This window comes from Phaethon aethereus (genome assembly GCF_964289735.1).
Source record: "Phaethon aethereus genome assembly, chromosome: 4".
Classification (NCBI taxonomy): Eukaryota; Metazoa; Chordata; class Aves; order Phaethontiformes; family Phaethontidae; genus Phaethon; species Phaethon aethereus.
Genome location: NC_138578.1, coordinates 32186869 through 32211912, shown reverse-complemented (window position 1 = coordinate 32211912; position 25044 = coordinate 32186869). Strand labels below are relative to the sequence as shown.

The following is a 25044-nucleotide window of genomic DNA, read 5'->3' as shown; positions in this document are numbered from 1 at the left end:
AATATTCTCTGCAGAAATCGTAATCTCCAAGAGTAAATCTTACGCCTTTTCTAGCTACTGCCAAAGCAATACTCAAAAGCATGAGTATGTATGCATGAATAAGATTCGGAGTCAGCTTGCTCTCCCTTTGGAGCATATGCCCAGTGTGGTTTATTGCCCTTCTCCTCGCCTTCTTCAAGGCCCTTTTCATGACTTAAAAAAACTTCACAAAGATGCTGTATGAAGTTTCGGAGCACTGGAGGGCAACTCCAGGAAAGGGTATAATCTGTGCATACCTCTCTCTTGTCGTGAATTATTTTAACTGCTGCTGTACTCCCCTCAACTCAGCCCGATCTCCTTTCTTGCAGGTTTGACATTTCTACATCAGTTTTCTTAAAAAATTTCCCTTGGTTGTAGGGAATTATTGCAAAAGGGAATATATCATTATGCAAAAGGGAATTTGCAAAGACAGGAGTTGTGCATTTAACTGGTAAATGTGCGTCAGGTTGGAGAGAAGAGGAGGTCTCAGGCTGAGTGAAGTAAAACTGTCAGATCTTTTGTGATTGTCTTGGTTTGATGACAAGCAAGAGGAAGTAAAATATAGGGGAAAGTTGCTTCTTTCCTGTGGTGCATACTGCTTGTCCTTCTGCTTTCTTTTACTTCGGAGAACTTTTGTTTGAGAACCCTTTGGAAGCCGTACCCAAGTGCGCACCTCATCCCCCTGCAGTTGTTCAGGTTTTAAATACCGGCAGCCAAGTAGCCACGGTGTCGGAAGTGTCATCTACTTACACTGGGTAGAGATTCTGATATACTGGCTGTGCTCTCGCTCAAGTCCGTTGTCTGGTTTTTGAGTAACTACTTTACCGGAATAGTTTGGTTTTGTGGTTAAACAAGCCTCTCAAGCTTCAGCTGTAAAAAAGCCCCACAGAACCAGTTTCAGCCTGGTCCCATTCCTCGGGGATGAGTATTTGGTTCCTAGGGAATAAAAAAAAGCCCTCATGTGCTACTCACTTGTTCTTCTTACGAAAGGTGCAAGAACACCAGCTAGAAAGAGTTGTCCGTTACTGTTTGGTATTTTTAATCAAATGAAAGATTTCTTCTCCATATGTTGTCTCGTTCGTAATTACTCGTGACATTAACATCAACTAGGAAAATAAGGGCGGAGTTGCTGGCTCCAGCTGCAGCCAGCTTTTTGACAGTGACCACCCAGACCTCTGAGATCCCCCCAGCCGCCGCCGTGGCCGCGCAGCCATCTTCTGCAGCCTCACCTGTGGAAACGGCCCTCGTGCTGCCTCCCACTCCTGCCAGGTACATCCGAGCCAGCTGCGTGCCACAGCACGAGTAGAAATTATAATTTTAATATGGTTTCACTTGGGTTTTATTTTGATGATGATGCCGTCATGATGGAGCAGCTTACAGGTGTCTCCTGACCCACAAGCTGCTCCGGAAATTTGCATAGCGATTAGAGATTTGAGTAGCTTTTAGACAAAAGTTAGAAAAATAAGTAAAAAATTAAAGTGGGCCTTAGATGGAGGTGGAGAAACCAAGTCACGGGTAGGAGATTCGGTTGGAAGGTGACTTTATTGTCAGAAGTTGGTGATGTGGGGTGAATATATAGTGTCAAAGTGCGAAAGAAGTTTTTTGGGGCAAGGCACAGAACAGTGTGCATAATGTATGATTCTTTGATGTTACGCATTTTATTCACCTGGCCTTCAAAGGTTTGTCACCCTTGCTATAAAATGTGTATTTTTGAATTGTCCAGTAACCTGAAGTTTTTGGAGAATACAAGCATTAACAAACATTAACAGGACATCCAGAGTATAGTGTTTACCAATAGGGAAAGAAAGTGCTTCCCTTGCTAATTAACAATCGGGCATATTAAACCATACCTGTTCTTCTTTTATATGGGTAAGGAGGGCTTCTAAAAAAATCCATAGATGAATTCCTCCTGAGCTTTAATTAGCATTGCCAGAAGTGTAATAAGTGTTTGATTAACGACTTTTCTTCTTTTGCTGCTTTTGGGCAGGCATGATGCATCTCTGCCTACTTGTGAAACAAATTATTTCAGTAAAATCTCAAGCTCTCAGTCTAGATCATCTATAAGTCATACAAGGTAAATCTTTTAAGATATGTCTACAGTAGACTGCTAGGTGTAAGCAAGGTTTTCAGGCAGCATTTTTTATTTTAAATCTGAGAAGTGGAGCAAAGTATAGTTGTGTAAGGGTTTGGAGTGTTTTGTTCACTTCTGAAACGATTTTTTAAAAAATGCAGTTTCTGTGGATAACCTTGAAATTTTAAAATAGAGCCAGGGTTATGGATTCACTTTTTTTTTGTCTGTTCGCATTCTTCCTCCCCCCGTTAATAAGTACGGAAAATGAAAAGGGGTGAGGAGCACACCTAATTTCGTAAACGTTGCTAAAAATAGACCTATTGAAGTTATATCACCAAATATTCCAAAGCTTTCCATGTTTATTATTTGCTATGAAAAAGAGGAGAAACTAAATGATCTTCAGGGCTCTTTCTGTTAGCACCATAAAGACTTAGATGGATCCATGTGGAGCATCCTGGAGCTCAGTGGGCATGACGCAGGCTGTGAGGCACAGTCTGGGATGGGGAATTTCAAGGCTGACAGGTGCTGAATCCTGACTTGATGAGGGGAAAGCTTTATTTCTGGGTGAAATAAAAATTGCTGTTTTCTACATTAGTGTTCCAGTGGCTAATACGCTGCCTGACGTCTTAGCAAACTGGGAACCTACAATCGCATAACTTTCCAGTGGTTAATGCAGTCTGGTATTGTACTGTGTCTTTGTCAATCTTTCCTGCTTTCTCTGTTTTCTCCTCTGTTGGCTCAAAGCTTCTGTGCTAGAGAAGTACTGCTGGAAAATCCTTTGGGAAGTCTGCCCAGGCTTGGACCTGCTCCTCTTCCCGTTCTTTCTCCTTTCAAGCAGAGATCAAAAATTAAGAGCATGGCTGCTGCTGCCGTGTCTGCTGCCATTGCTGTCCGGGCCAGGTAGACATCAGCTTTAAAAGAAACATTTTTATAGCTTGATTTAAGAAAGTTCAAGCTCACACAAGAATAATCGGTTCCTGGCAGTGTTGCAAAACCAGCTCTTTCACAATAGCGTGGTGGGCAAGTTGTAAGAATATGTCGAAGGCTCTCATGCCCTGTTTTTAGCTTAGCTCCAGACTGCTGCTCTTGAATTCTTGGTGAGTAGTTCTACCTCTCTGACCCTCATGATATCCATTTTACAGTTCAGCCAGTAAACTAACTGTAAAAAATAATTGTTACAGGGGTGACAAAAAATAATCTGCGTCTTTGAGTAACTGTGGGATGCTTGAAGACACTAACTCTCCGAGTTGCATCTAAATCTGTATTGCCTTGCTTTCTATAAAGGCTTACTTAGACCAGTGTTCTCAAGTTTTTTGATCATGCAGCCGTATCAGTAAAAAATTTTTGAGCATGCATCTCCAATATATGTATATTTATGTATTTCTAAATTATATAAATGTCCTAATGTACTAATATATTATGTACATCATAAAATATACACAAAAGCAGAAATTAAAAAAGGATGAGAAAAAGATAAAAAACCCCGCTATTTAAAAATATTGTTCTGTTTTACTTTATTAGTGATAAAATTGGGGTTGTCTTGCATACCCCCTGCAGTGTGTGACCTTCACTTTGGGGCCTGCTTATTTAGATATAATTTCTAAGTCAGTTATTCTAGGTCCAGTTTCTCCATACTGCTACAGAACTTAGAGGCTTTTCATAAGGGCTTTTGGGTTTTCAGTGGTCCCAGCCAACTTGAACTTCGTTTGGTCAACTAGTTTGTTTACGTGATCTTTTTAAACGCTTGCTAGACTCTTCGAACCTAGTGTCTACCGCTCGCTCTTGGATGCCCTGCTCATCACGCCTGTCAGTAAGCCTCCTCTGCAGGCCCTCAGGCCCTCCAGGAAGTCCACGAGCGCTCTGGAGTTGCAAAAGAGCAAGAGGTATTGTTGAAGTGGGGCATGTGGTTGGCACTAAGGACTTGCGAGAAACTGCCTTCTCCTTCAAAGCCTGTTTCTGTTGTCTGCACGCTTGAAGCAGTCTGCCTGTTGTGGTCTTTGGCATGAGGTCACCAACCCCAAAGCCTACTGGTTTTCACCTCTTTGCAGAACTAATCCGCACCCCGGTCCTGCTCATGGTGTCTGTGCGAGTTCACCACACTAAGCAAAGGTTTCCTCACCTGCATCAGGGGCCCTTCTGAGACGCGCGGCGCTGTTTGCGTGCGTCGCGAGCCGCCGAGGGAGGCACCGTCACTCTAAATAACCGGCTGGAGATCGAGATATTCTGGCTTGAAACCTCTGTCCGGGTGAATTATTTGCAACAGTTCCTTAAGCAAGTAAGCGGCACGTTAGGCTGCGAGGGTGCTCCGGGAACAGAGAGCTGCTATTTTTCAAAGCTCACTTTTAATGTGTAAAATCAAGTAACTGGCATGCGGTGCAGCAAATAACTGTTTTAAAACTTATTTGCCACCTAGGCCCTTTGTTCCAGTGCTGATTCTGTTCAGTGCCCAGGACTTTTTGTTCTTGTTTCCTGACCGCAGCTCTGTTAACGCTGTGGGAAGCTGCTTTCATGTAATGGACTTCAGCCTCAAAGGCAGAAATCTATTTGGTTATTTTACAGGACAGTGTGTATTAAGTTGTGCTAAGAGGGAATAATTTGTGCGTTTTCATGTACTTATTTGCATTTTCACAAGAGTAAAACCTTCTAGAGATAAGGCCCAATTAGAAGTAGAACCAAGGACCACTTGATGTAAGAAATTTCTGTTGAGTAAGGAGTATCAGATCTTTCCCTCCTGTTTCAAGGTTTCCAAGGTGGCCTCAGTCACTAGAAAAGGCTAAAGTAGCTCTAACTTTGGGGAGGGGAAATGGTAGTTATTAGACACCAACGGACAATTTAAGTTGTATCAAATCTTCTGGCATTGTGCCATATCCGCTTTAAAAAGAAAAAAATAATTTGAACAGAATCATAGTGCTGTAGCACAACCTTAAATACTAATTTTCTTTTTGCCACTGAATGATACTTACTAGGAAATCTTTTCATGTGTGCATCCGAAGGGAAGACCTCTCCAGGAGCCGTGATACCTGTGCACCACGGCTGAAGACCAGGACATGCTGCCAGCAAGAGTTTATTCTTTAGCTGTGGCATTTGTTTGCTGATACTTCAGTAGAGCCAGTAGTAGCCATGAAAATTAATTCCTTGTCTTCCCTTTGCTTTTTTCCTTTAGTCATTAATGTGCACTGTTTATGGCATAAGCTGCAAATGTAGGTAGATTGTTAGAAGAACGGAAACAATCTCCTTCCTGACGCTGAAACTATGTTTTTCCATCACTTGCTCATCATGGGGAGAAACTCACCTCATTTTGAAGGTTTATTTTTGGACATGCAAACACTTATTTCTGCTAGGAAGTTGATACTCATACTCCCTTATGAGTACATGGGACTGCCCATCAGGAAAGGCAGCAAGCAATGGAGAACTTCTTTCATCCCACCATAGTTAAAGTGCAGTTTTGGAGGTTTTGCTCTGTTTTGCTCTTCCAGCTGGCAGAGCTGGAAAGAGATGTGCCAGGGAGCCAGGAAGTATACTGGGAACACAGAGACCATATAAGCCTGCCCAAAAGACTTTATCAGTACTAGATATATCAAGATCCAGGTTGAATGGCTTGAAATAAACGTCCACAGATTATTAGGACTTTTAAAATGTTATTTTTAAACTTGTGAAAAATTAATTTTTTCTTAAACCATTGCTGTAGCCAGGTTATCCTCGTTCAGGTTGCTGTGCACAGGCGGCGGCATAAGGCCATAGAGGAAGCGTATGGTTTTCAGGCTGTTATCAATCTCAAATAGGGTATGACCTAAAATTTGGGAAATGTGATGTAGCGGTACTGTTAGTCTGAGAACGGTATGCATAAATTGCATTTTTTTAAGGATTTTTTCCAAAATAACTGGTGTTGATCTGAAGTTATTGTACAAAAAAGTAGGGTATTGATTTCTGTTTTCCTTGGTATCATCCTGAGTTGCCAGCACCGGTAAGGACGAAAGGGTTGTCAGTAGATGGAGCTCTAGAAATTAAGCTTTGTGCTCCCTCGTCCTAGTGAAAAAAGGAGCATAGCCCTATTGTATGTATTGAGAACCATATAGGAAAAAGAGCTAGAAGGCAACAAATCATGCTTACAATTTACTGTCGGTAAGTACATATTCTCATTTAAGTTCAACAAAGATCAAGCAAACACGATCAATCATTTCAGAAAAAAAGAAAAATATAATAGATTTGAGAGAAATGTACCCAATGAGTGTGAGAAACTAGGTATTAAAATGTCTTTGCATTACTATCCTTCTAATGACATATTGTAATGTGTGCACAAATGTAATGCAGACATCGCACAACACAATAGTTGATAAGGATGGAGAGCTGAATTCTTATGTCCAATAACTAGAGATGCGTATACGACATTTTATACTAGAATAACTTGTTCAAAAAACAACTGGCGCAACGAAGAAAGCCAAATAAATAAGCTTTAACAACTCTGGGGTTTGTGTTTTCTGGTTCTATCTTGTATAACTTTCATGAGAAGGTAATGAATCTACTTCACCGAGGTAGCTTAGGCTTGTTTGCGTTATCTCTGGGGGAAAAAACTCAAGAAGGTTGTAGCTGCAACAAAAGAAGGGTTTTGATTTTGTTCTGTGGTAGGGTTGCTCAAAAAATACTTCCTTTTTATCCATCTCACTTCACCGTCTCTGTTCCAAAAAGCTGGCTGTCTTAAACAGCTCAAGCTGCCAGAGAACTTGACCTTTTTCTGATCTAATATCTATTATTAACTGGCCTGAAGTAGTGCTGAATGTCCACACATTTTCTTCCCCTACCAGACTCCTCAGAAATGGACTTTTTTTGGTATAACAGCCATACAGTCTTTCACTAAGCTGAATCTTCATGCTGATGGCAACAGAGATAGCCTTCATTTTATGGAGGCTTGTGGTTTTTAGCAAACTGCATATATGCAGCAAAAGAAATGATGTATTTAATATCTTGCATTGCCAAGAATTGGAGCTCTGCCTTAAAATTAAATTGCAGGGCAAAAAAGCTGTGAAATTCTGGGATACGCTAGCAAGAATGGGTGTTGGCATGGCTTTTGCTTTATCTACCTGATACTGTGCCACATGCAGTTACTTGAAAAGAGGATAGTCTGGCCTTGCGAGATAAACACTGGTGTTGACTCTGAGGGAATACTTATTCTGAAAAACGATTTGAATTGTTTCTGTGTAGAGCCCTGCTTACGCAAGGGTTACATACGCCCTCACTGTAACTTGATATGGGAATACCTCCACCCGCATGGCTTTCTCTGATCTTTCTTTTTATTATTTTATTTTGCATTTTCTTCTGTCTTGCAAGTTATTGGAATGCTGCTAGGTTAACACAAAACATAAACACTATTCTAAAAAGCTGACTGAGACCACGGGTTTGCAGTAGGTGTGGGACCAAGGTCAGCACTCAGTGTTTCTTGTCTTCTGTTTCTCTACTGTGACAGCAGAAAGCCCTTGCAAAAAGGCTTGTGTATTTCCCCCATTCACGGGGTTTTGTCATCATTCTCATACCTGGCTTGTTCTGGTCTCCTCTATATGTCTTCAGCTAATGTGTATTTTGATACTGGACAAAATACATCATGTGATGTGTATGACTTAACATAGCTTAAAACAAGAAATTGAGATCTGAGATTTAAGTTTTATCTCAGCTGTGCTAATACCTTTTTGCAAAGCTTGGGAGAAGCATCTGTGTAACCGTTTACTTGGTCTTAAGGAAAGAATAATTCGTCTGCCCTACTTTGAAGTTGCAAAGTCTCTTTAATATAAATGTTTCAAAAAGTTTGTATTAAGAATGTCTTTTTTTTTTCCCTTCAGTGCTATATAAAGCACTGTGTATGTATTTTAGAAGCCATTTATTCAGGTTTCTGCAGCATGCTCGATGCCTTTTGGGGTTAACAGACAACCAATAGGCAGCAATGCATAATGCAAGGGAAGTCTTAATTTTGTTAAACTATTTTGGCTTTAGAAGCCATAAAGCAAAATCAAGGCTATCATGTTCCACTTGGTTGTGCCAGAAACCAAGAAGAGTTGATTTGCTCACATCTTTTCTTTTTTTTGGTTCTTGTTTTTGTCTTTAAAGATTTAGTGTTCTTAGGGGAAAATAACCTCACAGAATTCCTGGCCATCTGAAGAAAGCATTTACAGACTGTCTCTTAGATACTGCATGACCTCTCCTGTCAGCAAGCTTCCTCAGTCCACGGGGGACTTGTTCCTGACTCATGCAGTTGTTCTGGACAACAAGTGGGAGTTAGAATATTGTTTATAATCCAGAGAACTATTGGGAAAATACCGATGTGTCAGACTGAGCTTGGGGTTCAAGTGATGATGTTTACAGATGGATAACCTGGTATCTTGGGCTTGAATGAGGAAAAAGTCCACCCAGACCTCTTGAACCTGCTTGGAAAAGTGTGAGAGACTTGGCCCTTGTTACCATTTTAGTGGTGTTAGAAGCTACATGACGACAAGCTGTATTTCATTTTCAGTTAGGACCATAGCTTCTCCTTTGGCTACTAACAACATGACACATAGTTATCTTCTCTAAAGTGTGTGTGAAGAAACTTTAGGCATCATGATATAGGATTTTTCCATGGCAGGATGGAGGAAGGTTGAGGCATCTGTAATCCCAGACTATGTGTTTTTCTTCTCTTGGAATTGAGGGGGGGGGCGTGGCACGGCACATAAAAACCTCTAAATACACCTGATCCAATTGGGGAAGGAAAGGGGTGTGGTATGGATGCAAATATCTGAGTGATCTCTGGAAAAACTGGTGCTCATTTCATGTGTGACCTGGACCTGCTTCCTCCCTTGCAGGTTCCTTGCCCATTGCCCCTCTGTTGCAGCCAAGAAGCTCTCAGTACCATGTTCAGCAATCGAACAATCATCTGGCAAATGTCTTTTTCTCCCTATCCTCCCACCAAAAACCAGGGTGTAATATAGTGTTTGGTATTTGGGGAGGAAGATGAGGAGGAATAGAATCACAGAATCATTTAGGCTGGAAAAGACCTTTAAGATCATCAAGTCCAACCACCGACCCGACACCACCATGCTCACTAAACCATATCCTGAAGTACCTTGTCTACATGTTTTTTGAACACTACCAGTGATGGTGACTCCACCACCTCCCTGGACAGCCTGTTCCAGTGTCTGAGCACTCTCTCAGCAAAGAAATTTTTCCTAATACCTAATCTAAACCTCCCCTGGCACAACTTGAGGCCATTTCCTCTCGTTTGATTGCTAGTTACTTGGGAGAAGAGACCAACACCCACCTCACCACAACCTCCTTTCAGGTAGTTGTAGAGAGCGATAAGGTCTCCCCTCGGCCTCCTCTTCTCCAGACTGAACAACCCCAGTTCCCTCAGCCGCTCCTCATAAGACTTGTGCTCCAGACCTCTCACCAGCTTTGTTGCCCTTCTCTGGACACGCTGTAGCACCTCAATTTCCTTCTTGTAGTGAGGGTCTCAAAACTGAACACAGTATTCAAGGTGAATAGAAGAGGAATAATGACTTGCTTTTTTGGTCTATTTTGCCTGTTTCCATAGTGCTTTTGTTGATCAGGAGGGGGTAAGTCTGAGGAGCCTGTTGTGAGCTCTGGGTAACGTTTGCGCTGGCATTGGAGCCCTGTATGTGTCCCCAGATCTCAGCTTGGCCACCAGAAAATTTGTTCTTTTCCATATGCGCCCTTACTCTGATAGAATAAGGCTGCACTGTGTGGTGGGAGTTGTTATCTGTGGAAATTCAGGAAAGTGTGTCATGTACAAGCCAGCATATGACAAAAATAGAGAGGTGTCTTGAGCTCGCTTCTTTGCTGGACTTTTTTCGTGGCGTTTTGCAATCCGTTTCCCTTGCAACCCACTTCCAAGTTTATTTTGATTAATCTTCCCATAACTTATTAATTAAGCACATTGTGCATTTTCAGGACACAAGACTCTGAGTCAGTCAGGCTCATGTTCCACCGTTCCTTCTCTCTTGTAATGTTGAAACCCCTTGCCCAAAGCTTGGCAGCAGGGCATTCAAGTCTTGCAAGCAACATCGTCTTTCTTAAAATGGATTTGACTCTTGCTTGCATTAGTTTTCATCATTAACTTATTTTTGCTATAAATATTCATCAGGTGGAGAAGGAATCATGTAAGAGTTAAGAAACAGAGTTTAAAGGTTAAAGCTAGATTTAGAAAGTAGTCTTGTCATTAATAACAGTAAAAATGTTTTGACATCAAAATGCGATTGACCTGGACCTGACCTATGAGTGTCATCTGGGAAGTCTGAGAAAGCTACTCATGCGGAACTTGGTAAATACATAAGGTTTATCATTCTTCCTTCAGTTTTCCAGGAACGACACTGAAAAGCAGATGGGAGCTCTCTTCCACAACCATTTTCTTGAATTTCTGTATCCGTTTTTGTCTCTTCAAACCATGTATTTTCTAGGTAATGAATCTTGGGTAATCATTGTATAATATCCTAGTTGAGTTAGAAAACACTAGTAGGTCCAATTTTGGGTATTGTGCAGCCGCTTTGTAGAAGGTAAATGTGCTTCTGAAGAGATACATAGCTATATTTATAAAGATGGATAAAATAACTGGAGTTTGAGTGTTTGTGTAGAAGAATATACAGTAAAATGTTAAGGAATTAATTTTGAAGCATGAATTTGAAGTAGTTTAGCACTTAAAACATTTAACATCTGCAGGGTGCAGCACTTCTTTGAAAGTGAGACATAGATGGATCTATCTTTCTCTCTATGGAGAACACCACACGTGTGCTCCCAGGCAGCTGTGTGATTAGAGGCTGTAATTCAGGAAAACTGGTACATGCACTATTTGCTGCAGCCCACCATAGGTGGGCAATATCACACTGGAGAGACTGGCCAAGCTGCAGTAGCAGCCTGCCAGTTAAATTAATGGGCTGTAGTGCCCGAGTGGCTTGAGTTTTATTCCACTCTTGCTTGAAAGAACCAGGCACAAAGCACAAAGGGTGGCCAAGACCTGTCAGAAGTTTTGCCCTGAGGCCAACATGATCCCCTCTGTCAGAGTGACAGCTTCAAGTTTTTCCCTTGGGAAGCTCCTCTGGGATAGGTTCCTGGCACATAAACCACAGAGGTGGTCAAAAATCGCTGGTGGTTTTATAGCTGGGTTTATCATTGTCTTTTACTTTGGGGCCATTAGGATTCACCTTTCTAGTCTTTTCACTTTCTAAATGAAAGCCTAAGTGTCTCCAATAATCTGTTGCTTCAGGACCTAGCATGCCATGTCATGCACAAGCCTCAGCGTTAAACCATGAAAAATGGCAATAGTGGAAGTACGAGCTGGCATTACAACTAGCCTTGTGGCTAGTGTCAGTGTACTTTCTTGCTTATACCTACTATAAGGCTGCAGTTTGCCAGCAGCATACCTCAGCCATTTCTACATTTTTCTATCCTCCTTCTCCCTGAAGGATACCCTTTCTGCTTGTCTTGTGTCCGTCTTTGCTTGTTAAGTAGCCTCTTCTCTGTGAAGACAGCTGCTGACTCAGCATGATTTTCTTATTTATAACACACGATTTATATGATTTACGAGTCATATGTTCCAAACAAAGGGAGTAAAGAGGTGCTAGGCCTGAAAAGTGATTTGACAAGTGGTGATGATTATTTTGGATGGAGGAGGAGGAATCTTTCTTTTTTTAGGACCAACAGTGTTTCGAGGAATTCTTAAAGTTGTAATGCAGCTCTGGTCTGGAGCGGATTTGATAGATTACATGTCAAACGTACTTATAGAAGGACATTTCTGTGACACTGGAGTTGCAGACACACACTTTTTTCATAGTGGAAGCCAGCCGTGAACTACCTTGTCTTCAACTGCTGAGCCTGCTACTTAATGTCAGAGGACATCTTCCTGTCCTTTTTCCTTCAGTCTGCAACAGTGCTTTTATGCCATATATCCCTGCTGCCTCAAAAATTTGTTGTTGAAGAGACTTGTATCCTAAGCCTTTAAGGAGTCTAAGGCGTACCTTAAAAGCCTCCATTTGCTCTACACAAATGTCTTTAAATACCTTTTAACATTTGAACATAGCAGAATGCAAGTTGTGCTTCGCTGGGCTTCTGCATGCTGCATGTAGCAAATCCATCAGAGTGTCAGCTCGGCACGGGTACCACTGTTAACAAAAGCCTACAAATGCAGTAGCTGTTACTCATTAAACTGAGCATTCAGATACATTCGCTAAACTGTGAATCTCTTTTTGTCCCATATTCAGGAAAAGATTCTAACTACATCAATTATTAACCCTGTAAATCTAGAGACAAAAAAATCAAGGTTATGAACTTGTGTTTTGGCCCCATGGTGTGTTCAAGTTCATGCATGTCATATGGGCAAGGCAATATTGTGAGTGTGCAATACTTGTAAAGTAAAAATAGCTCAAGGATTTTTACTTTACGATCTTGGCACAACGTATAATTCTGCGAATGACCCCAGTGAAATATGCACAATGCACGTGTGCTGTAAACTTGTTTTTCTTCAATAGAGGAAAGAATACAAGGCTTCTAATGTGTTAACTGATGGGTTTCCAGATTGCACAAAATATGTATCTGGAATTGTTTTGGCTGTATTTCGCAACGTTGTTGAGTTCATTTCCTGTTTTTGTGATCCTCTTAGTTTGCAAATGACCTTCATTAGCAATTACTCCTCTACTTTGAAGATCTTGAATGAAAATACTTGGGTTTGGCTTCCCAAAGGCAAATATGCATTATACAAATACTGTTACACTGCATAAAATTTTTGTTATGATACGTTTCTCATTCTTGAACAGCCTCTGGAAATGAGAAATGAAAAATGTTCTTGCTGGCAGTGTAATTAGTGGCTACTTAGATTCTACATGAATCACGATTAAGCGCAGTTACCATCATCATGCATGTTTTTAAATAGCTAAAAGAGCAACCCTAAACTGCTCTAAAGAGGCAATATAAAATACTGTGCATGTTGTTTAATGAATAAAGAAACTTACCGTTCTTTTAAAATACTTAATCGTTTGGGGAAGCAATGGCCCATAGAACAAAATTGCGTTTAATTAAGTCACTTTTGGATTGATGATTTTTATTAAGATCTACAAGTATAATCTGAATGTATGAGTATTTGCCTACTCACCAAGAAAAAGAAGAAGTATTAAGAAAGTCTGGGAGTGTACCAAGTTTACAGTAAGGGTTCTGCTTTAAACCATGTCATGCCATCTCCTAATTATTTTAAATGGACATTGTAAAGAGGTTTAGTTGTCTACATTGACTTTTGGCAGAAATTAGTGAAGTGTCCAGTTCTTAAAAAATCACTTACAAATATAACTTGCACAGCGTTGTCCTGGGATGATCGCCTCAGCATCAGTGGTGACAGAGTAGTGGGTGCTGCTCTGTTGCACCAGGGCGCAGGGATGTCGCTCCAGATCTCCGCTTCACAAATGCTCTTGTTCTGGCAAGAAATGCATTTTACTTTTTCCTCCCTTGTTTCTGAACAGTGATTCCCTGGAGGCTACCCAGCCCGCTGCTTTTACGGCCGCCTCGGCAAGGAGCATGCCAGCCCGCCAAGAAAACGCAGACGTGAGACCCGCTCCCGCCAGCGCCGCGGCTGCTGCAGCCCTCAAGCCAGCGGGGCTCCCGGCTGCTGCCAAGTACTCGGGCTGGCAGCCTGCGAACCAAGCAGGTAACCTGCAGCGAGCCTCTTCCTCCTTCGCTTGAAGACCTTTGGAGAGCTTGGGAAAACGTACTTCACCGCGGGTGTAAAAACAACAGCCTTCAAATGGCTATTTGTGCGTTTTGAGCAGCAGTTGGGTCAGAAAAGAGGAGAGGAAAAACAGCTTTAGCAGTTTTAGTAAACCAGTAGCCCTTTGGAAGTAGCCTCATAGAGGGGACTGGTTTCACAAACAAGCAAAACCTGATCTCTCTGACCTCAGAGACATATGTAAAAGCATATGTAACAATTGAATATATATATGCACCTCGCAGTTTCAACTTGGTGTTTCCCATGTGACTGCAAATTCAGCAGAGCATATTCCATGCTATTTCAGGAGTGGGGATATCAACAGACACGTGTTTTCCAAGTAGGTGTTCATTTAAAAAGAATAGAAAAAATAATTTTTAAAAAAGTAGATGCTGATTTTAAAAACAAACAAACAACTACAACGTTAGAGTGGTTATGTATTTGACAGCTGTACGTTTTATTTGAGCAAGGTGCCAGAGTATTGCATAGGTTTGTGATACGGAGATTTGTTTAAAGGTGGGTTCTTGCAAGGACAATTTAAATAGCTACTACCTTTGATTGTAGTTTGGCTATTCTTACCCCTTTAAACGTGCACCGAAGTGTCTTACGGCTGGAAGGTGTGCTATTTTCTATATGAACGCTTCTATGTTATAACCGTATCTGTATTAAGACATGCGATATGTATAACTGTACCTGTATTTTTTTAATACTACGTGTTGTAATCTGGGCTCATCTTTTAATGTAACTTGTTTCTTGAACTGAATCAGTCTTTGGTGCTGAGCTAAATTTGAGTAGTAATTTCAAAGGATATGGGAAATCTGTATTATTAATTAAGCTTTAGCTGAAGATTTTTCTTGTAAGAATGAGACGAATATTCTTGATATGCTTTCTGACAGGATCTAAGTTGCTAAATAGCTTTTTTCTATATGTGGTATATCTGGTCCAGAAAAGGAACTACAGAGGCCCTGGCATAAAAATAAAGATAAAACATACGGTGTTAATGCTGTGTGTTTTATAATGGCTTTGGCACATCTATATTACTGTTGTGCCTGGTAACATGTGTAATTTGTTTTGAACGTGCAGTTCTGTTAGCAAGCCTCAAGATGGCAATACACTGTCATTTCTATACTCCCCTGCCAAATATTGAGTATATTCTTAAGGACAAGGTAAAGATTTACTTAAATTTAGATCAGTTTAATTCTAGCATTGTTTTACTACCTTGAGTTAGCTATCATTAGAGGAAAAAAAACCCCAACGCTTTTTAAAGTTACACTTTTGGTAGCATGTGTACTTAAGGCAAATGTTTGTGGGAATATGATAATCCTGCATTTTTGTAAGTGACCGATTGTGCTGCATGTTTGGCCTAACTCTCTCTCTGTCTCACCAAGTGATAAATTTATGTCACTCGCACAGAAACTACCCGTCAGTTTGGGGTTTCGGTAGTACCACACCCATCTTAGGAGGTTGGTGGGTGTTTCACTGCTAAACCCTACTAGCATGCTTTGGTACTAATACAATCTCATGTTTGAAATAGACTTTTTTTTTTTTTCTCTTAAATGACAGACACATGAAGAAGAAGGATTTAGAGGGATGAATTAAATTACACTCGATTCCATACTGCTCTTGAAAGTCCGTGCCCATGCTCTTTGATAATGTGAAAAACTTCTTTCACATTAGAAGTACCAAGTAGGTAGGTGAGGGGGAAAGCCAGCCAGAGAATTATTAGTTACTTTCTAGAATAACTTACAGAAAACTTAGGAATTTCATACTGATAGAGAAGCTGGTAGAAGACAATGGTCTTAAGGATGTCAGCTCTGTGCTGCCTTGCCTGTAGGGTCCTGAGATATATTGCTTAACTTCTAAAGGAGCAAAGTCCTTACCTCCCCCAAAAATATTGGGGCACTTTGACATAAAAACTGTAGGAGAAAGAGGCATTGAAAACCCGAATTTTCCTAAAATGGGGAAGTGCGGGGAGGAAAAGGCTCGATAAGGCTGAAATGAGCAGTCTGACAGGTAAAACTGTTTCAATAGTTGTGTGCTTTGATAAAATTAGTCAGATGTTAAAGAAAAAGAAAGACTGTCACAGTTTCAGGGCATGTTTGGACATCCCAGCAAAGGAAGGAAGATGGAAATTCTGCTGTTTGTTTGCAGTTTGTGAGCATAAAGTTTTCTTTAAAGCAAAATTGCCAGTGCTTCACAGGCCAAACAAATTTTGGCTTTCTAGGTCATAGGCCTGACAAAATTTTAAACAAAGAACCCTTTGAGTCTGACTGATTTCATAGTTGAAGTGTAGCGAAGAAGTAACTAGAAGGAAGGCATAATCTTATGTAAATGTGTATATCAGTATGCTATTAATAGCAGAAACTTCATTTGGAGTACAGTTTTGTAGCTCTAATAGCACGCACCCTTCTAATGAATATTGTATATAACACCAAGTTGTTTCCATAGCAAAGCAGACATGTCTCGGGATTTTCCTTGTGTCTGGGGAAGCTGTAATCTGCTGTTTGATGGTGTGGCATGAATATTACCAGTGATTTTATTTATTAAGATGTCTGACTACACAGATAAGTCATTTGGTCAGACAGCATCTTGTAGTTTATTATCTGGAATCTCTCTTTTTTGGAGAGACCACGAGAGAATACCCTTGTATTTTTTTTTTTATTAAAAGTAGCATAGTTTCTTTTTTGGGTTTTGGTTTAGGGGTTTGGATTTTTCTCGTTTGGTGTTTGGTTGTTTTTTTTTTTTCTTTTGAGATTGTGCAGACATGCCTAAAGGTGTCAGAGGAGGGTTTTTGTTGGAACTGAGGTATGATCTCCATTGATCTCTATTTCACAACCTGGCAAGAAAAAGGTGTGGAGGAAAAAGGTGGTCTAAAATGCATGGCTGAGACAGGAAATGTGGAGATGCTTCAGGCACTGGGGGTGTCTGTACAGAGGTCGATCGTGATCCCAGTGATCTTGCAATGATAGCACCCTTGACCTGAACTATCCTTATCTGCTGCTGGAGTGCATTTGTGGGGTACTCACAAATGCTACTATGCAAGTCACCCTCTGTGAAGGTAACAGAGGTTTTATTCCTCTCTGGAATAAAACCCTGAAATTACAGAATTCTGCGTTGGTTTGGTAGAGGAAATGAGGGATGGCTGCCTCACATGTTTAAGGCATGGGTAAGAAGCTGAATCAGCAGGGTAAAATCCTGGCTTGTTAAACAAATCTGATGTCTGATCTTTGGCACGTTGGGTGCACAAAGAGTTGAAGATGTGGGGCGGTTGGGCTGTGCACACAGCGGTGGCATCTGCCTGGACAGAGGCTTCCAAATAACACATTTGCTATCAGCTTTTCTTGTCTGTATTGTTGATGTTTTTCAGTTGTTGAAATAAGTCAAATTGTGGCTGTTACTGTGTGTTAGGCGTAGAGGCTAGAATTTATAATAGTTCTCACTTCATTTTTCTCAATCTATGATGTTCTGTTCACCCACCAGAGGGAGAAGCTTTTCACAAGATTATATACAATTTAAAAAAAGAAATTTGCCCACAACATCCTAGCTACATTGCGGTGAGTTATGTTACTATTTGGTAGCTAACTATTACCCTACACTTACATAGCATTGTTCACCCCCAGGGAATCCCAAAGCATTTTACAGTCCCAGTACCATGTGCAAGCACACGATGCATGCACAGGAATGGTTTTCACCTAGCACGGCCATGCAGTCACTTCTTGGGTGAAGCACAACAAGCTGCTTGTCAGCACGCTGTAACACTCCACGGCATCTCGAAAGGAAATGAATGGCACCAGGGCGAATTGGAACTGCCGGGACAATTTCAGAAAGTATAACTACCCAATAAATGCAGTTACACAAACTGGAGTTTGGCCAGGAGACTAAATGTGTCGTGGAAAGCAGAGCGGGATCTGTAGTGGTCAGAAGTGGTCAGGACTTCCAGTGTTACGTTTCTCATGTGAAATTGCCTCCTCTTTCCCAGCATCTTCAAAACGTTGTTGTCGGAGGACGAGCTGCTGGCGCGGTGGGGACCAGAGAGGCTGAGCACAAGGCACAGCGCTGCCAGCGCCGCGTCCTGCCTTCCCGTGCAGGAGCAGGGTGGGCAGCATTCTCCCTCAATTGTGGGGGTCCGGCGGGATCACGGGCGTCCCATGGTGAGCTGGTACAGCTGGTGGCCAGAAAAGCTGGTTTGCTGCTTGGAGAGGAGGGTTTCATTGCAATTGAAGACCTTTGTTCCTCCTGGGCTTGGCAGCTGAGTATAAGGATGGGATGGGGAGGGTTTGCAATAGAAGTGTCCAGAGCTTGCAGTTTTAAGTGACCGGTTACCTGCGTGTGCCAACTTCATTATTCCCAGGGTCTCTCTCAGCCTGATACCGCTGGGATTTATAATCCTCTTCCAGTAGAGCTGCTGGAGAATCTCAGAATATTCTACAATACTTTAACCCCAGCCAGCAATTAAGCACCACGCAGCCACTCGCTCACTTCCCGCCGGTGGGATGGGGGAGAGAATCAGGAAGGTAAAAGTGAGAAAACTCGTGGGTTGAGATAAAGACAGTTTAACAGGTAAAGCAAAAGCCGCGCACACAAGCAAAGCGAAAAAAGGAATTCATTCACCACCCCCCATGGGCAGGCAGGGGTTCAGCCATCCCAAGGGAAGCAGGGCTCCGTCACACGTAATGGTTTCTTGGGAAGACAAATGCCATCACTCTGAATGTCCACCCCTTCCTTCCTTTTTCCTCCAGCTTTATATGCTGAGCATGATGTCATACGGTACGGAATATCCCTTGGGTCATTTGGGGTGAGCTGTCCCAGCTGGGTCCCCTCCCAACTTCTTGTGCACCCCCAGCCTCCTCGCTGGTGGGGTGGGGTGGGGTGAGAAACTGAAAAGGCCTTGACTCTGTGTAAGCACTGCTCAGCAATAACAAAAGCATCCCTGTTTTATCAACAGTGCTTTCAGCACAAATCCAAAACATTAGCCTCATACTCGCTACTATGAAGAAAATTAACTCTATCCCAGCCAAAACCAGCGCAAATACCTACAACTGTCAGTTGCCTAATCCTGAGCCAGCACATGTGTTAAGCACATGCTCCTTTCAGCAGACTGAACACACTTGGAAGGTAACTGTGTAAGCACCGAGAAATTGCTCCCCAGGCAACTTTGTTTGAAAAATTCTGCTATTTCCTTGCAGTTGTTTTTGTGAGTTTGGTAGATTTGCATTTACCATCTCTGGAGTTATCCTTAGCATGCTATCTTGCTGCATTTTTAATTTCTATTTCCCATTCCCTTGATAATATTAGAACTTTAAAAGCCCGAGAAAATACAAGCCTGCTCCTAGGTGTGATCTGACATCCTGCCCTGCACGTACTGACAGCTTGGGTCTTTGTCTCCTTCCTTGCAACTTATTCAGTAGAGGTTTACTAAGGAAAAAGGGGTAAAAATCCAGACCTCATCAGACTGGGGAGTTTGGCCATAAGGTCAAACAGTGTGAAGCTGGGGAGAGGGTAGGAGGGAAACACCCAAGATTTATTGTGCCGTGGCAAAATGCTTGTCCTGCCAGTAAGGCCTTGCTCAAGATCCATAAAGAGACGGACTGCAGCACTTTCTGTCCTTGTCACCTTTGTTTTTCTGTGTTCCATTTGTAATTACCCCAGCCCCTATCTCAGTTCTGTTGACCTTAACAGGCTACACTTGGGTAAGCTAAGTTGATGGCCCATCAGCTTTGGGAAGACTTTTGCATGGAAAAGGCAACCGAACTATTGTCTCAGCATCACCTTGTTCATAAACTTCTGCAGTTTTGTTTCCAGGGCCATTTCATCCCAATTTGCTTTCTTTGTAGAACAGAAAATTAAAGGCAGAACTAGTTATTATTAAGAGGTTCAAGGGGCTACATCCCCCTTGAGGACCATGGCCTGAACTTGGGGAACAAACTGCAGTAACACTACAAGTTGTTAAGGCAAATCCTGATATCATTGGTAAGGCCTCTGCTAGAAGCAGTCCCAAAATACAAACAGTTCCATTATTTTTCACTGAAAAAGATTGGCTCCTCCACGATGCGGTCACCATTCATAAAAACAGAAAGTCTTGTCCATAAAAGTGGTGTGATTGACAAGTCAAAACACAAAAGCTTCCTGATCCTGGTGTATGGACTGTTATTCTTATTAATTTTTCATCTAATGTGAATGATTTTATTGTCATGTGACAGCAAACCACAAGAATTTATTCTTACAAGTTAAGTAATGTGAAGTCACTTAGCCAAGCAAAACCCATTGTGAAATCAGAGTCATTTATAAATGTCAACCTTAATTTGATGGTGGTATGAAATTGTAACTCCTGCAGACATGGTGGAAAAAATTAATATGTTTCTAAAACTTGCATGTTTATATATAAGAAGGGGCAGACCATAGTGATGGTGCAGAAATCCACCACCTAAATGTTGGAGGTAGAATGACCTGGTATACCTCACTACAGTATCTGCTGAACAGAAGCTCAGCTTTCTGTTACAAATATGACGTTTGACAATTTTCCTGTGTTTTGATGTTGCTAAATTCATGCGCTGTTGCGCCAAGCTGTGCACTCGAATTAATTACATGCATAAATCAGATAAATGCACTTTTCTTTCTCTAGTCATTTAAACAGAGGTGAAGGGATTATTTGTCTCGGTTATTTCACACCCATCGAGTGGCAACATTCACCGACTTGCAAAATTAGATGCTCGTCATCTTGGATTTCTTAAAAAGCAGCTAGCCTGTTGTCACAGCCTGGCTCGCCAGATCAGTTCTCCTTCCTTTGCTAGCACCGGCTCAGAGCAGTGATGTGTGAACATCCTGTTCAGATGTGCAGGACATCCAAGAATTATATTTGTTCAACAAATGAAAAGTCAATATTCCTCTGGTAAATGCATTCTTATCACTATTCAACTTTAAACATCAGCTCCGTGAAGCTGGCAGATAATCTGCATGTGGACAGTCATGCTCTCCGCAGGCAGAGTCAAGCTGCTGAGGTCAGAATGGGAGCTAAAAGCACGGGAGGCAAAATGTTCTCTGCAGAAAGCTACCAAATGGGTTTCTAAATTGCCAGTCCAGAGAAACGAAGCGCTGTTGTACAGGTCTTCGTCTTCTCTTTCTCCTCGAGGCATGTTTTTGGTAAAAGCGACACCAGTTGTGCCGAATTTGTGACGGTGTGTGATGTAACAAATCACAAGGGGACAGGCTGAGCGAGCCAAAACCACCACGCTCGCTTTAAGTAAGATGCTTTACAGCTAATCTAGCCAGAGCCTTTCCAGTGGAAAGGCTGGTTGGGAGCGCAGGAACTAGCCCCCGGAGTTGCAGGGGTTGTTGAAATTGGGCCAGGGTGGCACCTGTTGTGATTTGCCACGGGGCGCATACCAGCCTTCGCTGACATTTAAAGACATGATAATGGTTTAATCCTTCCTGTCCTCAGTTAAATCAGTGGCGGGGGTTTAGCTGTGTGTTTCCGAGACTCTTTGGGAAACAAAGAGAGAACTGCTGAGCATAGGGTTTGGGTTCATTTTTTGTGTTTTGGGGGTTTTTTCCTCCCCCTCTCCCTTGTCCTGTGGCTTTCTCCACTGAACTTGGGCGATTTCATGCGGGCCTGGGAGTGGATGGGGTGTTATATACGGCTAATGTAATGAGCTGACAGCAGAGCTTTTCAGACACGTTGCTTCATCCGGCCATCTGTTTGGTTTGGAGGGAAGGAACAGGAAGATTTCTTACTCTACAGATATATTAAGAAAAGTCAGAAAATTGGACGTATGAAGCTTTATATTTTCCATTTATAATACAGTAGTTTGATAGCAGCATATAAATCACTGAGTTAGAACACTTTAAAATGAAGTACTGGCACTCCCACCGCTTAAAGTAGCATTGTTATTTATAGATATTACATGAAGTCTGATGTTATGTTTAAGTGAGCGTTAAACAGTTCAGGCTGTCGTATTGTTGCCACGCACTGGAGAACCTCTGTCAAAGTGACTTTGGCACCGCCGCGTATCCGCCTTTCTCCCTTTGTCTTCCAAACCTTTCGCCAGTGTTTGCAGTTATCCATGTGCTCAGCGATGGAACAGCCTATTGTTAATCTAAGGAGGGCAAAGTCACACTGAGATTTTTGAAACACAAAAAAAGCCAGTTCTTTGCCTTGCCTAAAACTTTGTTAAATATTAAACTACCCATACCAAGGAGTTTAGTGAAAGCAAACACTGAGGGTTTGCTAAACTTAAACCTAATAAAGGAGAAAGTTAATAGTCAGGTACAGAGTGTTTTCTGTTTTAGAAAACACGTCTATGACAATACACAAGTGCAAATCAGCAGTGCTTTAGAAGGTTTAATTAAAGAAAGCGAAGGTGAAGTGAAGCCTCCAAGATTTGGCCACAGAGGTCTTGTTATGACTCACGAAGAGCCCAAACCTCTCTGGTACTCAGGTCAGAATAGCTCCTGATGGGGTGTATAATTCTTATAATTTATTTATTTATTGCATTTACTTATTATAATTTATAAATCTGCAGAGCTCCTGTAGAAGTTGCTGTGCTCTGTCCCATTTCAAGCAACAAAGGTGGTGCCCGGAAAATACGTGGTGAATTTGGGTCATGAGGCTGGTGGCATCTGTGGTCATCAATTAGATATTCCCGTCATAGTAGACCAAATAGTGACATAAATTTACGAATGACAGTTGAAAAGACTTTTAGAACTTAGTTTTTGTCCGGTATCCAAAAATATGTTGGCAAATATAGAAGCATCTGAAGGCTTAGGGCTTATTTGTTACTGCCCTTATTCTGTTTGCATTGTGGCTGGGATCCCATGGGAGTCCCGTGTCTGATGGAGGTCTGGGCGTTGAACTTGAGTTCACCCATTTCAGTGGAGGTGGTCTGTCTGTCTTTGCTGGTCCTCAACACTAAATGCCCAGCTTGTTTTTGCTTGGCCCACGGCTCTTGCTTAATACAGTACAAATTCGTGTCGTTTATAGTATGGTTTGCTTAAAAGAGAGTTTTTGTTTTAGCATAGGGTCATTAATAGACCGAAATTATTTCCCAAGCTGACGGGCTATCTCCTCTCCTTTTTTAGTGCTTTGAATAACTCAGAAATGACTGATTTGTCTAACAGCTCTGAGAGAAAGTTTATGTAGACATACCCTGCTCCTGGCCAGTAGTAACTTTAAAGTTGAGTAGTGTTCAGAAAAGCACCATTCATAAAAACAGCATTAATGAAAGCTGTAATGAGACCAAAGAGAAGGGAATAATTGTGGTGTTTGTACTTTTTTTCGCTTTAAGCAGGCAGAAGGACTTTTTTAAACTACACAGTGCAAACAAGAGCGAGCTGATGTGTCTGAATGGACTTTGGGATTCAGCAGATAACTCAAACAGAAATTAGCAATATACTAGAAACTGCGCTGCAATTTGATTTATGGCAAAAGCAGCCTTCAAACAGATTTGGTTTTAGTGTGTATTTATGTCTTCTCATGAAACGAGACCTGAAAATTAGAAGGCCATGTGTGATGACAGAGGAGGAAAGTGCTATTAATCAAAACCGCTTTTGTTGGTGTCTTCAAAGCCTTTCTGCCACGTTTTCCGTTTTTATCTGTTCCTAATCTAAAATGAACTACAGTAGCAGAGTGACTTGTTCAAGATCAAGTGCTTTTATTCCCAAATATTTTCTACTCAGAAACACTTCTAGAATCAAGACATTATTTTTCAAGATACTGCAAATGAATTAATTATACATTAAACAAAGTCTTATATTTAAAAACAAATACTAGAACACAACAAAACCCACTAATGAACTGGTATAATTTTTGCTAATTCAGATGCTGAAAAGGGTCCAAGAAATAAGTCAGTTTTGAAATGACCTGATTTGAGAAAATTTGATGAACCAGACAGTTAGACAAAAAAAGGTGAATGACTATATTACTTCTTCATACAGAGAAAGAGTAAGCAAAAGTAGGTATTGAGCCCATATCGGTTGATAATACCGAGCATAATTATATTACAAAAGTATTGCTGTTAAAAAGGATTTATCTTCCAGCTATGTTGCCTTAGCTTACACATATGTGTAAATAGAGGAGGGGGGGTTGTTAATTAAAGTTCACTGGATTGGTTTGATTAAACTGTGTGGTGTGTGGCTATCTCACGTCTGTAAATAGTAGGTGATTGCCGTTTCTGTTGAATTTTACGTGCATTCACTGTTGATTAAATTTATCTTTTCTGTGAATTAGTATGGCACTTCCTTTTGAGCATGGAATGCAGTATTTTACCTAAAAGTTATTTGCAACTTTTCTGTAAGGGCAGAGGCTGATCAGCATTACATTAATGGAGGTAAGGATAAACAATGTTTTATCCTTTCCCTGGAAGATGATATGAAAGATGGGAGAGGAAGTCTAGCACAAAGATTTACAGCTCCACAAACTAGTTTTTTTGCAAAGTTACATACCAGTGTCCTGACCTTGTGTTGGAGAGCTGCATCACCGCAACAGAAGCATTGTGCTGCGCTCTCTGACATCTCTGTCCTTGCTTGGTTGTTTCTCTCTGAGCTTCCCCTTGGATCTTAATTTCACTTTTTGATTTACAAGGCTTAACACGGCTGCACTAAAGCCAGGACACTGAGTAAACAGTCATGGTTTCTCTTGCCTGTGGATACAAACAAAAGGCTATGGAAATGTGGGTTGTTTTAGCATACCTGCAAAAGAAAAAGAATCCCCACTTGACGGGAATAACTGCTCCCATAACCTCGTGTTGCTGTAGCTTGTACGTTACCAAGGTACATATAGCAATAGAGGAGAAAGAAAAGCAGAGGACTGTTTGTTTCTTCATTACCCTGGCAACAGTATCATCTGTGCCTTTCATTTTTGTAAATGCATTTTTCGTACTCTGTAAAAGCTTATGTCTACTCTACAACTCTAAAAACCTGAGCACCAAATGAAGTGTGGGGATGTATACATTTCTGAAAGCATCAGGTCTTTTTTAAAGAGGATGTGAACGTGGCCTTTGCAGTGCTTCAGGTTGGCATCATCTAGTGATCTAGACTAGTGTTTAAATTCGATTTCAATATAGGTTTTCTTTATACGCTACTGTATTTTAAATTCCTGTACATGTCGTATTGAATGTGTACTTTTGTTTAATCCGTTAGTGATGACGTATGATCTATTGCAGTCACTGTAAAATGTTTTGAGTAGGTATGTCATATTCTCCCGTCTCTATTCATACACTGATATTCTTGGCTTCAG

At 41.3% G+C, this 25044-nt stretch overlaps 1 protein-coding gene across 1 annotated transcript in view; it reads left to right on the top strand.

Moving 5' to 3' along the window:
- Positions 1–25044, top strand: part of PDLIM5 (PDZ and LIM domain 5) — a gene marked incomplete at both ends in the record, with an annotated part of 125951 nt that overhangs the window by 86503 nt on the left and 14404 nt on the right. The window contains one exon of the mRNA XM_081999428.1: positions 13573–13757. Coding sequence (XP_081855554.1) covers positions 13573–13757 — 185 coding nt within the window. The remainder of the gene's footprint in view (positions 1–13572; positions 13758–25044) is intronic.